This window comes from Bos taurus, chromosome 4 (assembly GCF_002263795.3).
Source record: "Bos taurus isolate L1 Dominette 01449 registration number 42190680 breed Hereford chromosome 4, ARS-UCD2.0, whole genome shotgun sequence".
In the NCBI taxonomy this organism is placed as follows: Eukaryota; Metazoa; Chordata; class Mammalia; order Artiodactyla; family Bovidae; genus Bos; species Bos taurus.
The window spans coordinates 113788356-113811628 of NC_037331.1; the positions used below are offsets into that span (position 1 = coordinate 113788356).

At 50.0% G+C, this 23273-nt stretch overlaps 1 protein-coding gene across 2 annotated transcripts; it reads right to left on the reverse strand.

The window, feature by feature from the left end:
- Positions 1 to 5: 5 nt before the first annotated feature.
- On the reverse strand, positions 6 to 14724 carry ABCF2 (ATP binding cassette subfamily F member 2). Of its 2 annotated transcripts, none has more exons than XM_005205832.5 (15): positions 14150 to 14724; positions 13761 to 13963; positions 9146 to 9358; positions 8315 to 8497; positions 8060 to 8231; positions 6825 to 6920; positions 5459 to 5561; positions 3906 to 4001; positions 3644 to 3763; positions 3463 to 3552; positions 2991 to 3101; positions 2303 to 2365; positions 1970 to 2098; positions 1300 to 1503; positions 6 to 629 (listed from the first exon to the last, which is right to left on the reverse strand). In XM_005205832.5, exons 2-15 carry the CDS (start codon positions 13918 to 13920, stop codon positions 492 to 494), a joined length of 1878 nt encoding a protein of 625 aa, XP_005205889.1. In that variant the 5' UTR covers positions 13921 to 13963; positions 14150 to 14724; the 3' UTR covers positions 6 to 491. The 2 variants fall into 2 exon arrangements, with proteins under 2 accessions (XP_005205889.1, NP_001039601.1); NM_001046136.2 differs by having other exon boundaries at positions 7 to 629; positions 14672 to 14693.
- Between the last annotated feature and the right edge of the window lie 8549 nt (positions 14725 to 23273).

A 23273-nucleotide genomic window follows, 5' to 3' on the forward strand; every position in this document is an offset into this window, starting at 1 on the left:
GGGGACCATGGCTTCTTCTTTCTTTATTGGACGCTTTGTAGATGTCACGCAGGTCTAAAAGTTACACCGTTAAATAATTATTTAAAAACCAACCAGGATTAAGGCCCTGGTCCAGAGCTCCAAACCAGAAGCAGAAAGGAATGGGGGCGGTGGGCTGGGGGGGTATTCCTCCAACATCACCAAAACCCAGAGAACGAGGATCCTAAGCTTTTTCACAGGCCAACCCGGGGCACGGGCCTGCAGGCTGACCCTCGGAGGCCTCTGGCTGCATCACTATCAGGTCAGAACCAGCGAGGAGCTGGCGGGAACAGCCAGCCGAGTCCAGACATGGACACAGTAGCTGGAAGGACACGAGACGGACAGGTCCTGTCCAGCTGTGGACAGGATCAGAGTGCAGCTAAGGCAGGTGGGGGCAGGGGCTGGGGAGCAGGATTGCAGCAATGCAGGATGTGGCCCCGGGGGCCTGGCTCAGCCAGCCGGCCGGCGAGGCCTCACACGTTGTGGGTCCGCCTGGTGGGCTGGGGCTCCTCGCCCACCAGCTTGGACTTGAGGTGCTCCTTGTAGGCGAGGATGTCTCCAGGCCACTTGGTGATTGTCTGCTTCTCACAGACCCAGATTTCCTGTGCAACCTGGAGAGCAAACCCCAGACTTAGTCACCCTGGCCAGCGCCCTTCCCACCCTGGCCCAGGAGACTGTTCCCAGCTGAGTCTGAGAAGAAAACCCCACAAGCTCCCGCCGGCCCACATCCAGCTCCATTTCACCCCCTCAGTGTTTCTGGGGATGGTCTAATCTAGACACCCACAGAGGGTGGGGCCTTCCAAGCTGGAACCTGCCGGTCACCCCAACTGCCAGTTCCCCAGCAGGACCCAGACCTGTTCAGGGCCTCACTCTCGGCTTCCTGCGTTCCACCCCGTCTTCCTCACAGCTTCAGAGGAATGACCAGAAGCTTTCTCCCCAGTGACAAGCAGGAGCCCTCTGTCTAATCCAGAAGCTCCTTAGTACAATACTATTTCCAGGCTGAAGAATCCTGGAAACAATAGCAAAAGCACCCTGTTCGCTACTCAATTCTCTCCCTGATTTTGGCCAACGATGCCAAGTAGGCTAACAGCCCCAAACAGCTAATGAAGAATTAAAGTATCTCTACGAAGGCTTTCTAAGTTTCTCAGAGAAACCATAAGATCTGGTCCTCTCCACCCTAAGTCCTGCGCCCTTTTCCCAAACACGGTAATGTGGATTCAGTGTCCCCCATGTGCCATGGGGGTGTTCTACCCCCAACCGCATCCTGGCCGCAAGTCTCACCTGTTGGATGAGTCTGAAGTCATGGCTGACCAGCATCATACCGCCCTCAAAGTCATTGATGGCATCTGCCAGGGCATCGATGGTCTCAATGTCCAGGTGGTTGGTGGGCTCGTCCAGGAAGAGCATGTGGGGGTTCTGCCAGGCCAGCCAAGCCAGACACACTCTGCACTTCTGCCCATCAGACAGGTTCCGGATCGGGCTCACCTGCGTGGAACCAGGTCATTTACGAGGTCTGGGGTTGCCCTCACCAGGCATCAAGACTTCCTCTCCCCATGGCTTCTCTGTTATCACACAGACAGCAGGGCTCAGGAAGACCCCAGATCACACAGTAAGACAGTGGCACCCTGCCAGTCCCTCAAGGGCCTAGAAGGGACACACCTGGGAGTCTGAAGCCTGCCTTGGCACAGGGTCTTCACGCAGTGGAGCCGTCAGGGGACCTGAGTCTGGATCAGAGGACCCTGCGTTCTAGGTCTCAATTTCCCTTGCTTTTAACACCATGGCCCATCCTGCTAGTCTGGGGGCAAGGGCATGTCAGAGACCAGCACGCGACCTCCCACCCTCCCTTGAGACTTTAGAGCTCCAATCTGTAACCACCTAGAGCAGAGGAAAAAACAGACGCCCAGCCTGTGTGTCCCAGTTGCCTGGGGTCCTCCCACCCCAATCCGCTGACCTGCTGTTTCCCAGTGAGACCGTATCGCCCAATGATCTTCCGCATCTCCTCCTTCTCCTTGATCTCGGGGTAGCATTTCATCATGTACTCCAAAGGCGAGAGGTCTAAGTCTAGCTGCTCTTGTAAATGCTACAGGGAAAAAAAAAAAAAGAACCCACCCAGGTGTGCCTGGCGTTCTTCAAAGGCAGCCTGCTGGGGTAGCTGCCGCGCACCGTCTCTCTACCTCTCCCTGGGCAGCTGTTCAAGACTGCAGAAGCACCCGGAGCTGACCTGGGCACACTCGGCCCTGCTCGCACACCCTGGGCAGCTCCCTGCTCCCCGCCAGGACTGTACCTGATGGTAGCGCCCTATCTTGACATGAGAGTGTTTTCGGATCATTCCATCTGTGGGCAGTAGCTACAGGAAGATAAAAAAAAAAAAAGAGTAGACCGTGGAAAGATAAGCACACAGACAAGGAAACCTGGTCAGAAGCAGACAGGAAGCAAACAAACGTTCACACCAACCAAGACTCCTACAACTTCCAACACAGAACCTGCACCACCACCTCACAAACTGCTCTTCTGGCCACTCGGAGAAAATACACCGAGACAGATGTTCTCAGGGGAGGCAGAGACACACACCACATGATCCACTGGGTAGTTATTAAAGGACTACTATCCCCTGCACGGAACTGTGACAGAGGACTCGCAGGGGTCCAACATACGTTTTCTACAATAAAGACGTTTCTAAATGCAGAGCCGCTCCTGCGTTCTAAATGCTCTGAACGAAGACACGGGAAGACGGTGAGAACAGGCCTGGGTTGTCTCTCACAGGCTCTCTCACACACACACTCCTCCCAGTTTTCTCTAAGAAAATGCCCCAAACATCACTCTGGCCAGTGATGACCCGCCCCCCAGAGGACGGCTCACTCGTCATGAGAGCACGCAGGCCCTCCAAGACCAGTGGCCCTTGCACGCCGCCCCCCGGCCCTGACACGCTGGCATCTAATGCTGGAGTCCCACGCCCCGACTTGGCACCATACCTCTCCAGTTAGCAGCTTCAGAAGAGTTGACTTCCCTGCTCCATTGGGCCCCACCAGAGCCACTCGGGTGTCGAGATCGATACCGAACTCTAGATTGTTGTAGATGCAAGGCTGAGGGGGGCGGGGGAGAGAAACAGACCCAGGGGTAGGGTGATCAATACAATTGGCAGAGCGATCTCGCTGAGCCCCCAGTCACCACTAGAGGCGGCGGGAGTGAGGAGGAAGGAAGCTCCATGGCAGCCCCCTACCACTGCCTCCACCCACCAGTGCGGCTGAGCAATGTCCCCTCCAAGTACTTGAAGGGGACCCCCACTCCTCTAAGGCTCTCAGTGAGGCAACCCATGCTCCCAGGTCTGGAAACTCCCCAGCACCACAAGGGTTAGTAGATGTGGTCAGCAAACAGGACGCTCTTCTCGCCAGCTGACACCTCATACAATGTACCCCAGCCTCCCAACCACACCCAAGTACTCACCCCATCTTTCGTGTACTTGAAGCTGACATTCTGCACCATAATAACAGGTGGAGGGATCTTGCCACATGGTGGGAAATAAAATGACAGCGTCTAAGAAGAGGATAAAGAGGTGTTTATCAAGTCAGGTCCTTCCTTATCCATCTCACCTTAGGCCACATAATTCCACCCAACCAAACCCTACCTTGTCGCTCACAACCCTCTCTGTCAGTCCTGATGCCATCATTTTCTGTAGCGTCTTCTCCTTGCTCTGGGCCTGCCGGGCCAGCTTGGCACTGCCATGACCAAACCTAGCAATGTAGTTCTGAAAGAGTGCAGAGAGGGGGCTTGCGTGTGGGCAGGTACCCCGTGATTCATCTGAAAAGAGGGTAAAGGACTTCTCTAGCCCCCTCACCTCCCCAGACGCCTTCCGTCAGCTCTCTCGGAGGAGGAGCTCGTGACCCTACCTTCATGTGTGCGATCTGATCCTGCTCCCAGTGAAACCTCTTCATCTGGTTCTCTTCCAGCTCCAGCCGCGTCTTCACATACTGATCGTAATTACCCTGCAAGAAGACGCACCGGGTGAGATGGGCAGCGCTAGCCTCGGCCCTGGGTCCTCACTCAGGGGGTGTTCGAGATGGCACCTGACTTGGCCCTGGCTATGAGGTGGTGCAGCGGGGGAAGAGGAAGTGCATTAAAGAAACATATTCTGGGACTTCCCTACTGGTTTAGCAGTTAAGACTCTGAGCTCCTAATGCAGGTGGCCCGGGTCTGATCCATCATTAGGGAACTAGATCCCACATGCCACAACTAAGACCCAACACAGCCAAATAAATAAATATTAAAAAAAAAGAAGCGTATCTGAATTTAGAAGCTGAGGTCTTTTCAGACTATGTGCCTCTCCTTCCTAGAGCAGGGCTTCAGACTAAATCCTCGGGTTAGCCATAAAGACATCTACAGCCCAGGCAGGAGCCCTGAAAACCACTGTCGTACTGATCATCAAGAGGCTCACAGCCTTCCAAGGGCACGTGCATCCCCTCCCCACCTGGAGAGGCTGAAGCCCCAGGTGGGCCACGAGAACTGCCTCCAGGTGGGAAGACACCAGACCAGTCAGATTTAGGACCTGGCAGAAGGCGATGGCACCCCACTCCAGTACTCTTGCCTGGAGAATCCCATGGATGGAGGAGCCTGGTAGGCTGCAGTCCATGGGGTCGCTGAGGGTCGGACACGACTGAGCGACTTCACTTTCACTTTTCACTTTCATGCATTGGAGAAGGAAATGGCAACCCACTCCAGTGTTCTTGCCTGGAGAGTCCCGGGGACGGCGGAGCCGGATGGGCTGCCGTCCATGGGGTCCCACAGAGTTGGACACGACCGAAGTGACTTAGCAGTAGCAAACCCTGCACTATGGATTTCCATGGTGTCTGTCTGAAAATACCCAGACTCAAGCTAAACATCCATCAGAGTCTGACAAATAAGTTACAGGACAGCCACGCAATGCAATACCATGCAGTCACTGGAAAAAAAAGGGGGCAATTTAAATATACTCATACGGAAAGCTGTCTAAGACATATTAAAATTTAAACTCAACCAACAGGATCATGGTATAGGTACATAAAATTTTTTACAAATGCTTGCAAGTACATGTGAAATTTCTGAAAAACTATGTAAGAACTATTAACACTCCTCTGGTGAGTACAACTATGAATAAAGAGGAATTCTATTTTTCATAAGCAGCTACTCAAGAAGGCAGAGGGCAGCAAGGCCTGCCTGGGCACCGTGAAGAGGCAGCCTCTCTGCATAAGGCAAACATACACCCTGTGCACAGGCTGCCAATCCGTGGCCTATGGCCTGAAAGCAATTACTTTGGGACTAAAATAAAACAGGCTGCAGAACTCCCTGTCCACATCTTTTTATAGCAATAGGTAGAAAAGGGCTGCTAAGTCAGTTTTTTTTTAAAGGAGAACTTCACGGAACGGGTAAGCACAGAGGGCACTGCGGAGGAGCTGGGCCCACTCACCGTGTAATACTTGAGCTTCTTGTTGTGCATGTGAATGATGTTGGTACAGACACCATTCAGGAAGTCCTGGGAATGGGAGACGAGGACCAAGATGCGCTTAAAACTGCAAAGCCAGAGAACCAATCAGGGAGGAGCTCAACACGGTAGACAGTTCACAACAGGGGAGCTGAACGTCGGGCCCAAAAAACCATCATCCTTTCCCATCCTTATGCCTGAGCGTCCTTTAGATTTCCTGGCCAATTCCCAGCTCTGAGCTGCCAGTGCTCAATCTGTGTATAAGGACACTAGACGTTTTTCAAAGTGTGGCGAGGCAGTCGAAATTCCTCAAACTTCTGTTTTAACTTTCAAAAGAAGGGAGTGGAGATGGCAGTAATAGTGATGGTAAAATCAAAAGTGTGCACAAGCACCCATAAACACATTTAAAGCCAGAAGAGAACTGGAATGGGTATAGTAAAAATCACCAGGCTCTCCTTTTCATATTACTACCTTCATAGCTCAGTTGGTAAGGAATCTGCCTGTGATGCAGGAGACCCAGGTTCGATTCCTGGGTTGGGAAGATGGCTTGGAGAAGGAAATGGTAACTCACTCCAGTATTCTTGCCTGGAGAATCCCAGGGGCAGAGAAACCTGGCAGGCTACAGTCCATGGGGTCACAAGAGTCAGACATGACTTAGCAACTAAACCACTCCTTTTTATAAAGGTAGCAGGTCACTGAAGAGACCATGGAAAGCCTTCTTCTAGAACTGGGGCAACTTTCCAGGTTATCTGGCTCTCAAGCAAAGGACCACGGCCATATGGGCTATTTTTCTCTTTGTCACTGCATCGTGATCTTATATAAGGATCCTTGTTTAATATGATACAAATACAATTAAGAAAAAATATTATCTTTAATAAAGATGTTATACTTTAAATAATAGGAAAAAAAAATAAAACAAAAAAATTCATATATTTAAGACTAAACAAAAGCTAACAAAATGGCCTGCCCTAAAGACAGTTACTGGGCTTTGCTGGTGGCTCAGTGGTATAGAACCAGCCTGCAATGCAACAGACATGGATTTGATCCCTGGGTGGGGAAGATCCTCTGGAGAAAAAAATGGCAACCCACTCCAGTATCCCTGCCTGGAAAATCCCACGGACAGACAAGCCTGGCGGGTTAGAGTCCATGGAGTCGTAACAAGTTAGACACGACTGAGCGACTAAACAAGAACAAAGGTGGCCACCACCTCTTCAGTCTGGTCTCCCTCTGGCCTCACTTCGCTCCATTGCTCACTGCTCTAGTGTCACTGTGGGCCTGGGTGTCATCTCCCCTGGACTCTGCTCAGCCCCTCCCTGAGGACCTGCCCCTTCCCCCCAGCCCCGCCTCTTACGTCTTTAGCTCTTCTTCCAACCACACACAAGCATCGAGGTCCAGGTGGTTGGTGGGCTCGTCCAGGAGCAGCATGAAGGGTCGAATGAAGAGGGCTCTGAAGACAGGAAAGGAGACAGAACCACTTCAGTCTACCACGTGCTACACAGGAGGGGACGGCCTGCCTGCCACCTGCAGCTCTGGTCAGGCCTGCGCTGAGTCCTGAAATCAACTCTAGGGTCTACACCTCAGACAAAAGGTGAGAAGTAGGAGAGAAACCAAAGATGAAGGGTGGGGGTTAAAGAGCAGAAAATAGAACTGGGAAGCAGAGGGAAGATATAGCTCGGACGTGAGGCTGTAAAAGTTCCTTTTGAGTCTACACGTCTCTTACACTGAGGTTGGTGACCATTGGGATACACAAAAGGATACAGAAAAAGTACATTGCTAAAAAGCATGCAGGTGAAACCTAACTGGTGGGTTTGTGAGACTCTAGCAAAGAGGCCCAAGAATGTTCTTTTCTTAGATGGCATCTCAAGCAGGAGGAACAAGGGGACAGCGCTGGTCCCACCCCTGCAGTCACCACATCTGCAGCGCTTTTTAGAAACCAGGTTTCCGGACGTCTGACTCCAGCACAGATGCGAAGAGGCCAGGAAATCCGTGTGTGTAAAAGCTGCCTAGTGAATCTGAGGCTACAACTCCTTGCCGGCTCATGAAACCAAGGCTCTTATGTTCCAGGGCACACTCACGCAGCCTTGCTGAAGCAGTGTATCAAGCCTCCCCAAGGCTCTGCGCAGAGATGGGTGGGGGAGGGAACCACTTACGTGACTGGGGACTTCTTGGGGGATTGGTGCGGAAATGACGGCCTACAGAAACTGGTTCCGGGTCAGGTCAAGAGAGGCAAGAAGGACAGATACCCTAGTGGCTGCCTAATAGTTTATCTTTATACAACAAGAATTAGAAAGGCTGAAGCCCAAAAAGCAGGGGGGGAGAGCAGTCGAGAGGAAAGAGACAGACCCATCCTCCCATTTACCTAGAGCTGGCCCTAGGATTCCTGAACACAGCGCCCAAGTCCAATAGGGACCACTTGGGTCAGGAAGCTCACTCTTTAGCTCATGTACATCATCCCCGCCCATCCACACTGTTGGTATCTGGCACAGACTGACAACCGACCCCTGTTCTAAACAGTTCTGTGGGAGACAGCACTCAACCCTGAGAAGAGACAGGGTGCCACGGAGGGCGGAGGTGGGGGAGACGCACCTGGCAAGGGCAACCCGCATCCTCCAGCCCCCACTGAAGTCTTTGAGCTTCTTGCGTTGCATGGCAGGCGTGAAACCCAGTCCGTGCAAGATCCGTGAGGCTCTCATCTCCGCCTTGTCGGCATCCAGCTCCTCCAGCCGCTCGTAGAGCTCTAAGAGCTTCTCACACTCCGCTGTGGATGGCGCATGGCCAGTGAGGCTCCTGGGGCCTTTCCCGGGGAGAAGCCACCCCATGCCCCTGGGTCCGGAGCCCTACCGTCCTCGTGAGCCAGCCGCTCAGCCTCCCTCTCCAGCATGGCCCGCTCCGTGTCCACTTCCATCACACACTGCAGGGGCGTCTTGTCACTAGGGGGCATCTCCCGAGTCAGATGGTAGATGTCAATGTGCTCGGGGATGGGTACTTCACGTTTCCCAATAGCAGAGAGCAGCATGGACTTTCCTGAGAGGGGCAGGCGACAAACAGGCAGAGAAGGGGACGCTCACCACAGCTCTGCCTGTCACTGCCCCACATCAGTCCCTCCACTCCAGTCAAACCAAGTTAGTTCAGTCACTCAGTCGTGTCCAGCTCTTTGTGACCCCATGGACTGCAGCATGCCAGGCTCGCCTGTCCATCACCAACTCCCGGAGCCTACCCAAACTTATGTCCATCATGTCAGTGATGCCATCCAACCATCTCATCCTCTGTCATCCCCTTCTCCCGCCTTCAATCTTTTCCAGTCAAACTAAGACCTCCCTGTTTATTGAGTCCTTTCTTTCCTTTCATTCATTGAAATCCTATGACTGCCCCCTCCGTGGGACACGGTTCTGCCAGGTCCTGTCCCAGTCCTCCTCTGTGAAGTCTGTGCACCTACAGACACTTCACACACCACTCCCACCCGCTCCTACCCACTTCTCCAGCACCTACTGCCTGCAATGACTCACGTGGTACTTATCACATGACTACTCTGTATGGGTAGGTGGGCACATCTGGCTCCCACCCATATTGCAAATGCCCAGCTTTGTACACAGCTGGTGCTAAGGAAACACTTGCTGAGCAACAGATGAGCCAAGAAGAGATACCTCCCACCTTGCTTTCCAAGGGCCTCACCAATTCCATTCAAGCCGATGAGGCCATAGCGACGGCCTGAGTTTAATTCCAGTTTGGTGTCACTGAGCAGCTCTTGACCATGGAAGGTGAGGGAGAGGTTGATGATGTGGGCGTCGGTACTGTTGGGGTGAGAGGCGAGGACGCCAGTGACAGCTCGAGCAGCAGCTTTCTTCATTTCGAAGTCCTCCAGCTCCTTGGTCAGCAAATCCACTTCTGGGGACAGAAAAGAAAAGCAATCTGGGAAGAGGGCTGTAAGCCATGCTAAGCTCTTACACAAAAAGGCACATCTTGGGGCATCTGGGTGGCTCAGTCAGAAGGGCATCAGACTTTTACTGTGAAGGCTGAGGGCTCAGGCCCCTGCTTGGGCATTTGTGGCTTTTGCCCTTCTTTAAGTTACCACGTATTAACACATAAAAATCCAAAGGCTGAATGCGTGTCCTGAAGGACCAGGGCTGAAGATCAGGTTGAGCTGACTCAGATGTTTCACAAGCTTTAACAGGGTGTACACTACATGTAGTTCGGCCCTGGTATCCTGCTTTCATGGACATTTTTTACTTCACAACTTGTCCTTTTAATTCTAACTTCTCTTGTTCTTAGATGATATGACGCATGGTAGCAATGGCTAGAACTCCAAATCGTCCTCTATGAGTGTGTATTAAAGAATTAGCTGTCGTTCAGTCGCTGAGTCACGTCTCACTCTTTGTGATCCCCATGGACTGTAGTCCACCAGGCTCCTCTGTCCATGGGATTTCCCAGGCAAGAATACTGGAGTGGTTGCCACTTCCTTCTCCAGGGGATCTTTCCAACCCAGGGATCGAACCCGTGTCTTTTTCATGGGCAGGCAGATTCTTTAGCACTGAGCCATCAGGGAAGCCCCCAAATTAGTATCAATGCCCCAGAGAAAGCAGATGCTACAGAGGTGCAGCTCTCTTCCTCTACAACCTAGAGAGTTTCCAGGTGCTAATTCCAAGAAGCTATACTGCCTGGAAGGAACCAGTACGAGAAAATACAGAGGGGTCCAGGGCAGTTCTGATGGAGGAGAGGAATTTAAAAAGTCTTTCTACACAGTTGAGTCACCAGGTTTTTCACAGCCCCATTTTGTGCCAATCCTTGTTCTAGATCTTGAGAAGACAGTGTAGAGAGAAGTTTATGATCTAGATAAGGAGTTAGTACGGAGAAGGCAATGGCACCCCACTCCAGTACTCTTGCCTGGAAAATCCCACGGACAGAGGAGCCTGGTAGGCTGCAGTCCATGGGGTCGCTGCCAGTCAGACACGACTGAGCGACTTCACTTTCACTTTTCACTTTCATGCACTGGAGAAAGAAATGGCAACCCACTCCAGTATTCTTGCCTGGAGAATCCCAGGGATGGGGGAGCCTGGTGGGCTGCCGTTTATGGGGTCACACAGAGTCGGACATGATTAAAGCGACTTGGCAGCAAGGAGTTAGTAAACTTTTTCTTAAAGGGCCAGATGGTAAATATTTTAGGGTTATAGCCCTAGTAGCAAAATCACAACTATTACGTAGGTACATCCATTACCATTTGAAACATAACCACTTTAAAAATGTAAAAGACGTTCTTAGCCTGGGAGAGGGTGGCTTACAAAACAGGCTGGCCACATTTGGCCAGCTGCCTGCTTTTGTAAATAAAGTTTTATTGGGAGACAGTCACACCCAACATTTTCATGTTGTCTATGGCTGCTTTCCACCACAATGGCAAAGCTGAACAGCTGCATCAGAGACCAAATGGGCCACAGAGCTGCAAATATTCACTATCTGGATCTTTACAGAAAAAGTTTGCCGATCTCTGGACTGTATCTCCATGTGCTCAGGCAAGAAGATCAAAATGAAAGGAAAGCTACACAGCCAACCCTCTGTATCCACAGTTCTGCATCCAAAATCATGTTTAATTCAAATGTGGGTTAAAAAAAAACACTTCAGAGAGTTCCAAATAGTAAAACTGCAATTTGCCACACACTAGCAACTATTTCATGTATTTATGTTGTATTAGGTACAGTAAGTAATTTAGAGATGTGCCAGGTTATATGCAAAGACTACATACGCCATTCTATGTAGCAGCCTTGAGCATCTGTGGATTCTGGTACCCACAGGATCCTGGGACCAAACCCCAGCAGACACCGAGACACAGCTATACAACTTTTCTCTTGATCTTTGACAGTTCATTGGAGAAGAAAATGGCAACCCACTCCAGTACTCTTGCCTGGAAAATTCCATGGACGGAGGAACCTGGTAGGCTACAGTCCATGGGGTTGCAAAAAGTTGGACACGACTGAGTGACTTCACTTATCCAGTTTACAGCATCTATGACCTAAATCATCTCCTGAGCTTTAAGACTTATACCTTACTGTCTTGGCCTATAGCATCCTAGAAAACAGGCTCAAAAGATAAGTGAACAGCACTGAATAAATGGGAGAAAGGATTCTGGAATAAACTTTATCAGAAGGAATACTGTAGACTTCACAAGCAGCCCCTTTCTATTCATTTCCCAAACAAGGGGACTAGATGAACTCCAGTACCCATCCTAAAGGGTCTCACATTCGAAAGGTTGAGTAGTTTGTCAGAAGTCACTTTCTTTGATATTTCTTGATCTTTCCATATCTCACTACCTAAAGAAGACCATGTAGCAATGGTAACTACCAGGTTGGAGAATTAAGTAATTCCAAACTCAGAGAAGAGAGCAGACCCAGTCTTGTGAGAGAGGACAGATTATCCATTAGTTATGAAAGCAGAAATGACCCTGGGTCCCTGGCAATAAGAAATATTTTCAGAGAGAAAGCTGGGAAAAAAACCCAGATTTTATATTTTAGAACAGTAGCTCCCTGAGGAAGCAGGGTGAAACCCAAAGCTCCCTTATGACTGAGTTAGGGGTGGTACAGCTGGGTTTGCCCTGACAAATTCTGGTTTTCTAGGAAGAAGGGCAAAGAAGTTTGTAATGGGAACTGTGGACAAGACTCTCAAAGTGGGATTCGGTTGTCTACTTTTCCAACTCATCCAGAAAGTACTACAGAATTGAGGCTTAACCCCTGTCCCTGAGAGCCTAGAGGGAGCCCTACTTGACAGATCACAAACCAGCCCTCTTGTCCCCTCCCACCGTTCTTACCTACCTATCTCCCTGCTCCCCTGGCCAGGAGGAAAATCTCCCCGCTGCCCTGGCTGGAAGGAAGGCTGCCTGACCTGACCACACAGTCCTCCCTCACAACTCTTATTCTGGAGACGATTCCTACCATTTAACTCTCTCCTCGCAATCATTTTAGACCCTGTTTTTTTTTGGAATTCCTGTCTCTGTTGCAACTTGCATGAATAATTCTCTCCTCTTGCTACTTTACCTAGTATCTCTGTCTGCAAGGGTAATCATGCAAAAAAAGAAGTATTACCTAAGACACAGTCCCTGCACTCAAAGATCAAACAATTCAGATGGAGAGAGAGATACAATGAAGGTAACGCTGGGACTCCCCTGGAGGTTCAGTGGTTGGGACTCCTTACTTCCTCTGCAGGGGGCATGGGTTGAATCCCCTAGTCTAGGAACTAGGATTCCATATGCCGTGTGGTACTGGCCAAAGAAAAAGCAACCCTAGAGATAGTGTGTGTGTGTGTGCGTGCGCACGCGCTCAGTTGTATCCGACACTGTGACCCCATGGACTGTAGCCCACCAGGCTCCTCTGTCCACGGGATTCTCCAGGCAAGAATACTGGAGTGGGTTGCCATTCCTTCTCCAGGGGATCTTCTCGACCCAGGGACTGAACCTGGGTTTCTGCATTGCAGGCAGATTCTCTACCATCTGAGACACAGGGAAGCCCTGGATAGATAGTACAGGGATATAGTGAATAGCAGTATTATTGAGGTCAGGCTTGACAGGGAAAGATTTTACCACCTTGAGCTGGGCCCTAAAAGAAATGTCAAATGTAGCTAGTATAAAAATTAGAGTATAAGAACCTCAATTTGTAAGTGGACAGAAATGTGGTGACTATTCAAGGGACAACAGTAGACAATAGAGAAGGCCTGTTTAGAAAGCTTTTAGGAGCAAGGAAGAACGCTGGCATAGACAACCAAGAGCCTGGAATATTCTTTATCACACACTTCCCTGTTTCCCCATCTAGACTGCAAGTTATCAGAGGAAAGCCCATGCTTATAGTGCCTCAGTATTCAGTGATCTTGTGTCTAATACTTGAGAAGCGCTTGTAACAGAAACACATCTCTTTCCCAGGAAAAACCCATAAAACAATTCATATGTTTCTGTCTTGTTGGTACAGTCACTGCCCCAGGAGGACAAGGGTATCAGGTGGCAAACAGCCTGGCACACTGCCTCCATGTGTAGAAATGAAAATTCAGAAAGGGGCAGGGACCTGACCTGCAAATCTAGAAGACAGGGCAGCAAGGCAGCACAACAACTCTCATATTTGCTTGTCACTGTGTATGTGAGAACTGTGTTCAGTTTCCTTGATCAAGCTCCAACCCTACTGGTTCGGTTCATCATGAAAAGTTTGTGGCACCAGATACACTCTCTGGCATCTCCAGCCTCCCGACTCAGATTCCAGCAGGGGCATCCACTGGGTCCCAGCAACCATCCCAGGAACCCACCTCTCCCTCTATTCACCTGTGGTCTCTCGGCCATTGGCCTCCTCATTTCTCTCCTCTGCCACCTGTGGCTCTGTGATGGCATCTCCGTTTTCTTCATGTCCTTTTCTGGGCCGCTGTCGGGCTTTGGCAGCTTCCTTCTTTTTGGCTGCCTTCTTCTTAGCCAGGTCGGAGGGCATGGTGATGAACCACAGGGAAACCGTTACTGTTCTTCCAGAAAGCCTGAAGGAAGGCAAACACCCCCAAATTCTAAACTTCCGCACAGTGCCTGGGCCTTGTGCTCCATCCGTTTCAGGAATTTCCTAGCAAGCTTCTGCTACCCAGCTCCGCCCCAGCCTAAAGTCGCTTCCAACTTTTGTCAGTATGTCTCCAGCCAGTTCGGCTTCTCTGCCGCTCTTCCCATCTCACCAGCTCTTCCCTCAGGGCTTTGTCCACCAATCCCCACGGCCTCGCTCTGAAGACGCTCCTCCTTTCAGGGCCTCCACTTGAGGGACCGGGTTCTGCCCCTCGGCACAGGTCCCCGGTCTCCAGTTTCCCCACAACTTGGCGCTCCACGCTCCGGCCGGCCGCCTCACTTTCCCGGGCTTCCTCCCTCCCGTCTACCTCAGGCCTCCTCCCCGTCTTCCCCATCCACACCACCCGGCCGCCGAGTCCAGCTTCTCCCCGGGGCGCCCTCGTCTTCTCCCCCACCCCCCGTTGTGAGTAACCCCCCGAAGTCTCTTCATTCGCCACCCACCACCACCCCTCCGAGCCTCCCCGAGCCTCCGCCCGTCAGCTTCTCTCTCTTGGCCCCTTTTCCTCCCTTGCAGTCGCCTCCATCCCAGCCCAGTCCCTCCTCCCTCTTCTCGTCCCCCCCTCCGCCTCACCCCCTCACCGGCCTGCACCCTCCCCCGCCCCCGCCTCCTTCCAGCGCCCCTTCCCCCAACTCACTGGGCCTCGCCGCTCGGCCTCTGTCGCAACAGAGCGGCTTCTTGAGCTCCTCCGCGTGCGGCCGGCTCACCAGCCAATCACGGCCTCGCGCGGCTCTCGTCGCGCCGCCGCGCAGACTCCTGGGAAGTGTCGTCCTCCGGCCACCGCTGCCGAACCTGAGACCCGCTCCTCGAGAACTACCGCGGATCCCAGGGGCCTCGCGGGCCGGAGTGACGTCATCACGATGCGCGCGGCTGAGGGGGACTGGAGTCCCAGAGCCCTCTCTGCTAGCGGTCCGCTTCGGGCTCCGGAAGCGGCGAGTCCCCGTTTTGCTCCTCAGAGGAGCGGCTGGACTGTTCCTGGCTCCCCTGCCGCTGGAATAGCTGAGGGGTTATGCGGAACTACCGGCTTCATCAGGGTCGCCAAACCGGCTCAGACAGCAGGGCAAGCTACTACACTTCCCAGCAGGCGTCAGGCTGCAATGGGTCGAAACAATGGCGGGGGGGCGGGGGGGGACGGGGAGGAGGAGGAGAAGGAGAAGGAAAGGTGAGCCGACCGGTGAGAGAGGGCCGGGAAAACGCTCATCGCTTCCAAGAGGATGCGAAGAACAGAATTATCCCTCCGTGAAGGAAAGGCGTCCTCGTTCCGTGAAACCGAAGCTTTAGAGGCTGGTCCAGTGATAACCAAACTTTAGATGGTGCCGAGCGTTGTTCCTGAATCGTCGCTGCTCTGCCTATCCACTGCAGAACTTGTTAAGTTTCCATCCAAGGTCCGTAAGTTTGATGGGAAGAGCCCTGAAGTGAAAATCAAGACTTCGGAGTTTACCTTTAATAACGTCACTTGCCCGTTAGTTTTTTTTCTTTCTTCCTTCCCCCTCGTTACTTTTCATAGTTTTAAAACCCCTCACGGGCTTCTCATAGCCTGCAGTAAGCAAATCCTAAATCTGTAGTCTATCAAATACTTCTCCAGGTTTCCGATCAGTAATGCCTCCCACAGGGACACGGCTAGGGGGAGCAGAGGAAGCTGTTATTTCCGGCACTGGAAACGGCAAATCTCAGTTTGCTCCTCGGCTTAAGCGAAGCACCTGATCCAAAAGTAGAGCCCCCGACCCTTTAAAAAAAGTGAGCTCACTTCACTTCCTCATAGAATTAGTTTTCCTTCTCAAACTTGATGCTCCAGCAGAATCTAATTACTTGCGTTTCTGAGGTAAGCCATGCCATTTCACACCTCTTGGCCTTTAAGCATGCCTTTTCCTAGACTAACTCACCAACGTGTGACTCATAGCTGGATACTAGAGTTGCAGTGGTGGTACGTCTTTCCCTGGTCTCACGGAGCTCACAGTTAAGAATGCCAACTGAAAGTTATTGCTCACCATCCGGTTTTAGAACGATGAGGTCACTAGCTACTGCAGTCATGGAGCATCCACACACCTTGAAAAGAGTTCAGGACAGAGATCAGGAATGAGGCACTCTGTGCTCTGGGGAAAATTGACAAAACAGACCTTAAGATATTTTCTGGGGAAGATTTTATGAGCCCAATTTCTTGCATCTTCTCATGTCTAAAAAAGTGGAGACAAGGGCTCTTTGTGGCTAGGAACAACCTTCTGCCAAAATGTGTGTTTGACTGTACATACCCCTCCTCCCACCACTTCCACCAGCCACCAATCATATATATACTCACCTCTCCTACTTCTTCAGAGTAGTTTCTCAGAGCTATCTGAGAGGTTGTCTCCTGGGCTATAGTCCTCATTAGGCCCCCAAATAAAACTTAACTCACAACTCTACCGACAAGATGAAAAATTTAAAAAGGAAACAGATCATAACATGTAGGTAATAAGTGCCATACGAGCCAAACATTGTTCTAGGTAGAGATATACAGACAATAGTTCACTGCTTGCAGTGCCCTTCTTTATGAAATAAGGAAGTTATATATGATTGTGGTTCACATAAAATTACTCATGCAAACACCTAGCCTCCTGGGAGGTCTACAATATGCCTGCCTCTCCCAGCCTCAATAAAACGCCTGGTTACAGGCAGGTTTCAGGTTACAGAGAACTAACATAATTATGCTCCTTCATTTATGCCATCAAATTTAATTCCCCCAACAGACTATAAAGTGGGTATAAATACAATTTTACAGATTGGAAATAAAGGCACAGAGCTATTTAAAAAATAACGCTGCTGGTAGGAAACAGTACCAGTGTTTGAAGCTCAACTCTTCTGGTACTGGGAACCATTCCAGCTATGTAAAGTGACTTGGGATGGCACGGACTAATGAGTTACTTCTCTAAATCTACCTGCAGACCAACCAATCACGTCCATGATTTCCCATAAATTAACAGTTGCTGGGCAAAGTCTCCTCCACAGTAAGAGTGGCCTAGAAAAGTTAGAAGTTCTGCCATTTTCATCCAGGGTTTAGGTCTTGCAGGGGACAGACCTGGACATGAAGGGAAAGTTCAGTTCCGTTCAGTCACTCAGTCGTGTCCAACATGCAAACATGTCGTCCTCTGTTGTTCCCTTCTCCTCCTGCCCTCATTCTTTCCCAGCATCAGGGTCTTTTCCAGTGAGTCAGTTCTTTGCATCAGGTGGCCAAAGTATTGGAGCTTTAGCATCAGTCCTTCCAATGAATATTTAGGATTGATTTCCTTTAGGATTGACTGGTTTCATCTCCTTTCTGTCCAAGGGACTCTCAACAGTCTTTTCCAATGCCACAATTTGAAGGCATCAAGTCTTTGGCACTCAGCCTTCTTTATGGTCCAACTCTCACATCCATACATGACTACTGGAAAAACCATAGCTTTGATTAGACAGACCTTTGTCAGCAAAGTAATGTCTTTGCTTTTTAATATGCTGTCTAGGTTGGTCATAGCTTTTCTTCCAAGGAGAAGAAATTTCATGGCTGCAGTCACCATCTGCAGTGGTTTTGGAGCCCAAGAAAATAAAGTCTCTCACTGTTTCCATTGTTTCCCCATCTATTTGCCATGAAGTGATGGGACTGGATACCATGACCTTAGTTTTTTGAATGTTGAGTTTTAAGCCAATTTTCTCACTCTCCTCTTTCACTATCATCAAGAGAGAGGCTCTTTAGTTCCTTTTCACTTGTGCTTCATCCAGTCCAGCATTTAACATGATGTACACTGCATATAAGTTAAATAAGCAGGGTGACAATATACAGCCTTGACGTACTCTTTTCCCAGTTTGGAATCAGTCCGTTATTCCATGTCCAGTTCTAACTGTTGCTTCTTGACCTGCATACAGATTTCATAAGAGGCAGGTAAGGTGGTCTGGTATTCCCATCTCTTTAGGAATTTTCCACAGTTTGTTGTGATCCACACAGTCAAAGGCTTTGGTGTAGTAAATAAAGCATAAGTAGATGTTTTTCTGGAACTCTCTTGCTTTTTTGATGATCCAATGGATATTGGCTGTTTGATCTCTGGTACCTCTGCTTTTTCTAAATCAAGTTGAACATCTGGAAGTTCTCGGTTCACATACTATTGAAGCCTGGCTTGGAGAATTTTGAGCATTACTTTGCTAGCGTGTGAGATGAGTGCAATTGTGCAGCAGTTTGAACATTGTCTGGCATTGCCTTTCTTTGGGATTGGAATCAAAACTGACCTTTTCCAGTCCTGTGACCACTGCTGAGTTTTCCAAATTTGCTGGCATATTGAGTGCAGCACTTAAACAGCATCATCTTTTAGGATTTGAAGGGAAAAGAAATGGGGAAATAAGAGGGAGAGAGATCAGAGGAGAAAAGGCCTGGCTAAATATGAAAATCACTGAAGGTCAGTGCTGGAACAGGAAGCAGCATCCAGCCTCTTCATTTAAAATACAAAGAAACTGAGACTCAAGGGAGGAAATGTTTCACCCAGAGTTACCTAGAAACCTAGTAACTGAGAAAGGTCTCGAACTTTACTGTTCAATGTGGTAGCCTCTAGCCAGATGTGGCTATGGAGCCCTTGAAATGTGGCTAGTCTGAACTGCGATATGCTGTAAGTGTGAAATATGCATGAGGTGGGGGTGATTTTGAAGATTGCATGTGGATAGGAAAAAGATTAAAATATCTCAATTTTTATATTGATTACTCTATATGCAGAGTATATCATGGGAAATGCCAGACTGGGTGAAACACAAGCAGGAATCAAGGCGGATGGGAGAAATATCAATAATCTAAGGTATGCAGATGATACCACCCTTATGGCACAAAGCAAAGAGGAACTAATGAGCCTCTCTCTTGATGAAAGAGCAGAGTGAAAAAGCTGGCTTAAAACTCAACATTCAAAAAACTATGGTCATGGTATCCAGTCCCATCACTTCATGGCAAATAGATGGGGAAACAATGGAAACAGTGAGAGACTTTATTTTCTCGGGCTCCAAAACCACTGCAGATGGTGACTGCAGCCATGAAATTTCTTCTCCTTGGAAGAAAAGCTATGACCAACCTAGACAGCATATTAAAAAGCAAAGACATTACTTTGCTGACAAAGGTCTGTCTAATCAAAGCTATGGTTTTTCCAGTAGTCATGTATGGATGTGAGAGTTGGACCATAAAGAAGGCTGAGTGCCAAAGACTTGATGCCTTCAAATTGTGGCATTGGAAAAGACTGTTGAGAGTCCCTTGGACAGAAAGGAGATCAAACCAGTCAATCCTAAAGGAAATCAATCCTAAATATTCATTGGAAGGACTGATGCTGAAGCTCCAATACTTTGGCCACCTGATGCAAAGAACTGACTCACTGGAAAAGACCCTGATGCTGGGAAAGATTGAAGGCAGGAGGAGAAGGGGACAAGAAGACAAGATGGTTGGATGGCATCACTGACTCAATGGACATGAGTTTGAGTGGGCTCCAGGAGATGGTGAAGGACAGGGAAGTGTGGCGTGCTACAGTCCATGGAGTCTCAAAGAGTTGGACATGACTGAGCAACTGAACAACAACGTGGTCAAATGTTAATATTTGGGATATATTTAATATAAAATATTAATTTCACCTGTTTATTTGCTTTTTAAAAAAAATGTGGCCACATGAAAAGTTTAACATCACTAATTATTAGAGAAATGATACAATGTGAGGTATCACTTCACACCTGTCAGAATGGCCATCATCAAAAAAATCTACAAATAATTAAAACTCTGGAGGGGGTGTGGAAAAAAGAGAACCCTCCTACAGTATTGGTAGGAATGTAAACCATTGCAGCTCCTATGGAGAATAGTACAGAGGTTGCTTAAAAAACTAAAAATACAGTTGCCAGATGATCCAGTAATCCCACTCTTAGTAGGAAATGGCAACCGACTCCAGTATTCTTGCCTGGGAAAATCCATGGACAGAGGAACCTAATGGGCTACAGTCCAAGGGGCCATGAAGAGTCGGATATGACTGAGCACCTAAACAGCATCAGATCAGATCAGATCAGTCGCTCAGTCGGGTCCGACTCTTTGCAACCCCATGAATCGCAGCACACCAGGCCTCCCTGTCCATCACCAACTCCAGGAGTTCACTCAGACTCATGTCCATCGAGTCAGTGATGCCATCCAGCCATCTCATCCTCTGTCATCCCCTTCTCCTCCTGCCCCCAATCCCTCCCAGCATCAGAGTCTTTTCCAATGAGTCAACTCTTCGCATGAGGTGGCCAAAGTACTGGAGTTTCAGCTTCAGCATCATTCCTTCCAAAGAAATCCCAGGGCTGATCTCCTTTAGAATGGACTGGTTGGATCTCCTTGCAGTCCAAGGGACTCTCAAGAGTCTTCTCCAACACCACAGTTCAAAACCATCAATTCTTTGGCGCTCAGCCTTCACAGTCCAACTCTCACATCCATACATGACCACAGGAAAAACCATAGCCTTGACTAGATGGACCTTTGTTGGCAAAGTAATGTCTCTGCTTTTGAATATGCTATCTAGGTTGGTCATAACTTTCCTTCTAAGGAGTAAGCGTCTTTTAATTTCATGGCTGCAGTCACCATCTGTAGTGATTTTGGAGCCCAGAAAAATAAAGTCTGACACTGTTTCCACTGTTTCCCCATCTATTTCCCATAGCCCCAGAATATTTAAAGTTTACATATATGGCTCACATTGTATTTCTAATGGACGATGCTGGTCTGGAGCCTAAAAACCATTTACCACCTACCCTGTGCCAGTTGCTGAGGGGAGACCAAATTGCAGTCAATCTGAGCGTAAGACCAAAACACAGTGAAGGGGAACCCGGCTGCTGTGTTCCATCCCACGTGCCTCCTAGAACCTGTTCCTGACTCTACCAGCCCCAATGTTCTCTTTTAATGAGGAACTTTTCAAGTAACACCTCTTTTCCTCTTTTGAAATAAAGTTTGTTTGTGACAACCTAACTACATACATAAATTTCAAAAAATTACAGTGTAATGATAACAGAAGAAAGAAAAGGAAATCCTTCACAAGAAAAGTTACTTCCCTGTGCTGGAAAACATCATTAGTCACTCACTTGTTACAAAATGGTAACAAGTACATTCAAGGGACAAAACTCAAGTACAGGCTTCTTTCCATTTACAATATAGTTAACATTCTTTGAAAATTCAGCACACGTTACAACCCTGCAAAATTACTTAATTGTTACATATAAAACACAGACTCAAAAAGTAGTTGATTTTAACCATTTTTCCCCCTCTAAAATGAATCTTTGTAGGACATTTGAAAGCTGTGTAAAACAATTCTAATGCGATACAATCTTGCAATGTACATGTAGCATTCTCCCCTCAATTCTTTGACAACAAAGCTGCCTTCCTGCATTTCCAAATTGCCCCCTAGAAATGTGCCATCCTGGGTGGGAACCCACCATAGTTGCTTGAAGGCCCACCTGACTTCCAGCTTCTCTTAACCTGTTGTCCCCTCACTCAGCAGCCTTAGCTGCTTTGGCTTCCGAGTTCTTGGGCCAGTCTTCCTCTTTCCGGGCTTCCTCTTTCTGCCCGGGTAACATACTGAATTTTCGATCGCAGCATTCCCAAATCCTCAGTTTAATTCTTCCTGCCACACTTCTCCACTGGAGTCTTTACTTTTCTGCATGGTACTTTGGACAGTTTGTAATTTCGACCTAAACTTAAATGTTTATTTTTATTTTTATTTTTTTTTTGTCAATGTGTGTTTAATACCCGTCTCCAACTGAGGGCAGGGACCATGCCCACCTCATCAACCATGGGTCTGGAACTTAGAAGGCAAACAACAAACATTTCTGAAATAACTTGAGTAGGTAACTGGGTTCCGGAAGCCCGCTGGGGGCAGTAGCCCAAGGAGGTAGAAACGCGCTCATCGAAGGGGAGAAGAGATTTTTCCTAGGGTAGAAGGGAGTCGAGGTTGAAGATCTGGGTCATCTTCGGATTCAGGCTGGGTCCACTCGCATCAGGGGCTGCGGAACGCGGGCCGGCTCCGGGCGGAGGAGGGCGGAGGGTGGGCGGGATGAGCAAGTCACCTACCCCGGCCCGCAGGCGGCGCCGAGTTGGGGCGGGACGACCATAGAGAGCGCAAAGGCGGAGCGAGCGGCCGGATGCGGTCACCATAGAGACGGGGACTGACAGCGAGCGGAAAAGGAAGGAGTGGGCCGGGCTGTGAGGTGGCAGCGGCTGCGGTGGCGGAGCCGGCGCTTCGGCGGAGCTCTGGGGTCTGTTCTCCCCTTCGCGTCCTTCCCCACAATCCTGCAAGGGGGCGTCGCTCCACAAGAGCGACCCCAGCTCCGGTCCCAGCTCCACGTCCTCGCCCCCCGGAGCTCCCCGGGACCGGCCATACGCCGGCCGGCGGCCGCCCCTTATTATCGGCCCGCCGTCGCCCCCGGCCCGGAGCAGGGGCCCCCCTTCGGCGGGCCCCCGGCGTGTCCCCTGGGTGTCCGCCGCCCAGTCGAACCTGAGAGCGGGGTCTTTGCCCTCCTCTCCCCGCGTCGCTCGAACGGAGCCTCCCTGCCCCCCCTTCCTCTGACAGCCCGTGACGCAACCAGTTCTTATTTCTGCTGCAAGAAGAACGGCTCAAGCTCGCTCTGGGCCTCCTTTCTTAGGCCTGAAGCTGGTCTGTAACGGCGGAGAAAGAGACGTGGGGCGGGGAGTTGCCGGGCTTGACACCCGAGCATCCGTCCGCCCGCGCCAGCTTCTTGTAGTCCTCTCGCTTTGCTTCGGGTGCCTGGGGCCTTGGGAAAAGGCAGCCACCGAATCGCTCTTGACAACAGCCGGAGTGGCTTGTCACCGGCCCGGTCTCTTCTTGGAGGATGGTGGGCAGCCTCGGGCTCTCAGCACCGGGGGTTCAGAGAAGAATGCCCTGCCCAGCAGCTCCATCAGCTTTTGTGCTCCTCTGAGGCTGTCCTCCGTGCTGAGTCACCACATCCCTCCACCTCATTAGGTGGGGCAGAACGTCTGTGCGCGGTGCCAGTGGCTCCTGACCGCTCCTGACTGCCAGGGGGAGGGGTTCCTCTGGCCCGAGTGTTTCCTTAACGCGGGTCAAGAGAGTAGGAAGGCCTGGGCTCCATCTCTGTGACTTCCCAGGGGTCGGCAGCCCCTTCAGTGAGTGAGTGAGATGTATGCTCCTCCCAGATGCTCTTTGAGAAAGGCCTGTGGAGTTAGGTTCCTCTAGCTGGGTGCTGGTGTTTTGATGGCCAATGTGCTTTTCCCTAACCCCAGC